At 51.2% G+C, this 3,346-nt stretch overlaps 1 protein-coding gene across 2 annotated transcripts in view; it reads left to right on the forward strand.

Annotated features, from left to right (window-relative positions):
- The window catches only part of LOC101860422 (zinc finger CCCH domain-containing protein 10), a 61,485-nt gene that overhangs the window by 36,740 nt on the left and 21,399 nt on the right, over positions 1-3,346 (forward strand). Inside the window, exon 2 of one of the 2 annotated variants that reach the window (XM_005102185.3) lies at positions 1,422-2,637. In XM_005102185.3, coding sequence (XP_005102242.1) covers positions 1,422-2,601 — 1,180 coding nt within the window. In that variant the 3' untranslated portion in view covers positions 2,602-2,637. Of the gene's footprint in view, positions 1-822; positions 2,638-3,346 lie in introns of both variants that reach the window. The other variant, XM_035970749.1, reaches the window with a different exon arrangement.

A 3,346-nucleotide genomic window follows, 5' to 3' on the forward strand; every position in this document is an offset into this window, starting at 1 on the left:
GTGTGTGGCCTATAACATATATATATATATACACCTCTGCTCCATTTTCACCTTGCCTCACATTCTCTCAACGTTGTTCGGTCGAGATCGCTGTGGAATTTTCCTTGGTCTTTTATGCACAACCAGTTGTGTAGGTGTTCAATGTGGACTGGTATATCATATGTCAATAGCAATACGACAATCTGTTCACGTGCTGCTGTGGTGTTTCTGGGACAGGGTTGTTGATGTTTTTTTAATAATGGGGTTGGGTTATTTTTAATGGAATTCTAATGCCATGGAGTATTTCAAGGGCAGGCATTAATGGGGACTTGTGGTGTGAATCGAAGAAGGGTTTTAATTTTTGTTTACTTTTTGTGTAAGCATGTGTGCCAGAGTGCTCGTGATGTGTAAGTGTGTATGTGTGTGTGTGTTTGTGTGTGTTTGTACGTGTGTGATGTGTTGTGCGTGTGTGTGTGTGTGTGTTTGTGTGTGATTGTACGTGTGTGTTGTGTTGTGTGTGTGTGTGCGTGTGTGAAGTTCTGCTTTGCCTTAGCAGTGCCTGGGGCTTGTAAATTCATGTACACACGATCATCAAAAACGACTGTACTCTTTCCCTGTTATCTAATTTCTCTCTGTGATTTAATTCTTGCTTTTCGGCCTTATCCTCTGGCTGATCTTGGCAACTTTGTGTAGACAGCCCATTTTACGTTCTTTCCTTGTATAGCTTTCCACATTGACAACAGGCTATGCTATCATTTTATTGTAAGGCATCTTATCGCCTTGGAGAGCAGAGAGCCCCTGCTCGTCTCATTACTTACATGTGCGCTGTTTTCTTTATTTCAGAATTTGAAGTGAAGTCAACCGAAAGCTTCCCTGCTGTTGTGAGCGTTTTGCGGCGTTTTGTGAGCAGCAGCCAGCCTAACACCCTGCTTATAGCGACCTCAGCTCCGCACGCCCTGCATACAGCGGCTAGCCAATCCCCAGCGACTCGCTTGTTGCGGCCAGCCCAGCCAAGCGATCGCCTTTCAGCAGCATTGCAGCTGCAGCGTCAGCAGCTCCAGGCGGCAAACTGTGGCTTGCGTTGTGCATGATCGCGCAGGCTCTGTCAGCTAGAGACACAGACAGCGCTTTTGTCTTGTTCTATGTCAATCCTGCGTGCGCATTCTCTGTGTTCATCCTACGTGTCTGACTTTTCATTGACCAAACATTGAACCCTTGACTGCCCTCATACTCACCTCCATATCTTCCCTCAGCGTGTGTTAAGGTTTCTCAAGAACTTCGACCACTACCACCAACAGTTTTACTTGAAAGCGCTCCCGTTTTACTCTTTGCCTTTTTTAATTTATCAATACCTCTACTCTTGTTCTCTTGTCTCTTTACAACACCGACTAAGGCGCCCATTAATTCTGTGCTCTTTCTCCTTCCGAAATGTCCTCTAAAAGTGATTCCGGCAGCGAGGATGCGAGCATGTCGAATGGCGGTCTGTCTTCGGGCGGGAAGAGCGTCAACGGCGGCGGGCTGGAGCAGTACGAGGACGACGTGTGCCGGGACTACATGAGGAACGTGTGCACGCGCGGCAAGCGCTGCAAGTACCGGCACCCCGTGGTGGAGGACCGCCCCGAGCCGCCCCCGAGGCGGGATCTCACCTTCTGCCACGACTACCAGAACAACGGCTGTACCAGGCCCTCGTGCAAGTTCCTCCACTGCTCGCGGGATGAAGAGGAGTACTTTCACCGCACCGGGCTCCTGCCCTCGCGGCTCAACTACGCCAAGACCCTACCGCCCAGCAATGTACAGAAGGCGGACGTGCCTGTATGCAGAGACTTTCTCAACGGCGAGTGTAAGCGCGGGTCAAAGTGCAAGTACCGTCACGTGAACGGGGAGTACGAGGCTTCCGAGAAGAGCTCCGGGGATGGTGGGGACAGACGTCACCACGACCGCTCCTACGACCACGGGCCCGAGGCGAAACGCAGGCGGGCGGATGACGATTATGACAACTGTAGCAGCCACACGCGCGGCGGGGGTCTGAGCTACTCGCTGCTGGAAGAAGAGAACCTCATGCTCAGACGCAAGCTAGACGAGCTGAAGAAGCAAGTGTCGGACCTGACGGCCATCAACGAGGTGCTGCTGGAGCAGAACGCGCGCTACCGCGTGAGCAAAGCAGCGACGGCAATGCATGTTCCCGGCACCCAGCACTCGCTTTCCGCCATGGCCATGGGGGTGGGTGGGGCGGCGGCGGTTTCCCCAGCACACGCGGCCGGAGGTCAGGCCACTATGGCGGTGGTCAGCCCTAGCCTAACACAGCAGGTGGCGCTCAACAGTGACCTAGCCACGCAGCACGCCCTGCAGACGGCAGCACAGCAGCAGCGCCTGGCCCCGCCCCCTGCCCCAGCGGCCTTGACCCCCACAGTGACCATCACGCAGAACGTGGCGGCGGCCGGCGCGCTGGGACTGACGCAGTCCAACCTGGCGGTCTCCATGGCGCCCATGAACGCGGCACAGCTCCAGGTGGCGCACTCGCTCACACAAAACCTGGGCGCGCCCTCCACCTCGCTCGTCTCATACCCGATCATGTCCCAAAACATGCGGTCCGCCGTGGAACCCAGCAGCCTCACGCACTAAACCACACGCACCGCGCGCGCGCGCGCACCTGCCCCTGTAAGTAATGCTTAGTCCCTACATGTATTCACTTGAACGGTGCTTCTTAACCCTCTGTAGTGCCACATGTCCATGAGTCTTTCACACGAAATTTGCCACCCCTTTTACCTTACCCTATGTTTCATTAACGTTGTTTTACATTCGTTTGTAGCAAGTTTGCCCTTTAGTTAATATCGTTTCTTATCTTGGCTTTTGAGCTGTAGGGGTACCAGACACTGGGTCAAGAAGCACTGATGTAGAACACTGATAGACCACAACGTATGCGACTTTAGGAATTGCTTTGGTTGGATTAAATTCAATGAAGAGGGTGGTGGTGACTTAACGAAAGTGGCATTCTGTTTTTGCTTAACGTTTTTTTGTTTTTGTTTTTGTTTTTGTTTTTGTTTAATGGGTTTTTTTTTATTTTCTTAGGCGCGTTTTTGTCTGTTTCTTTCTTTGTTTTGTTTGATTTAGAGGGGCTCTTAAAACACAATCTGTTCGTGTATCTTTTTTCTATTCATGGTTTATCAGTGCTAGGTAGATTCTAGAGTCTTGTAACGCTCTTACTGACACCAACTGAATTGTTTAAACCTCAGGCTCTTATACCCTGTCAGTTTGTTGAACCTGCCTTTCCTCTTTTTTATGTGTCTGCCGTTGATGTTTCTTGCACTTGGAACTTGTGTGTGTAGGTATGTGTGTGTGTAGGTATGTGTGTGTGTGTGTGTGTGTG

Source organism: Aplysia californica, unplaced genomic scaffold (assembly GCF_000002075.1).
Source record: "Aplysia californica isolate F4 #8 unplaced genomic scaffold, AplCal3.0 scaffold00316, whole genome shotgun sequence".
Lineage (NCBI taxonomy): Eukaryota > Metazoa > Mollusca > Gastropoda > Aplysiida > Aplysiidae > Aplysia > Aplysia californica.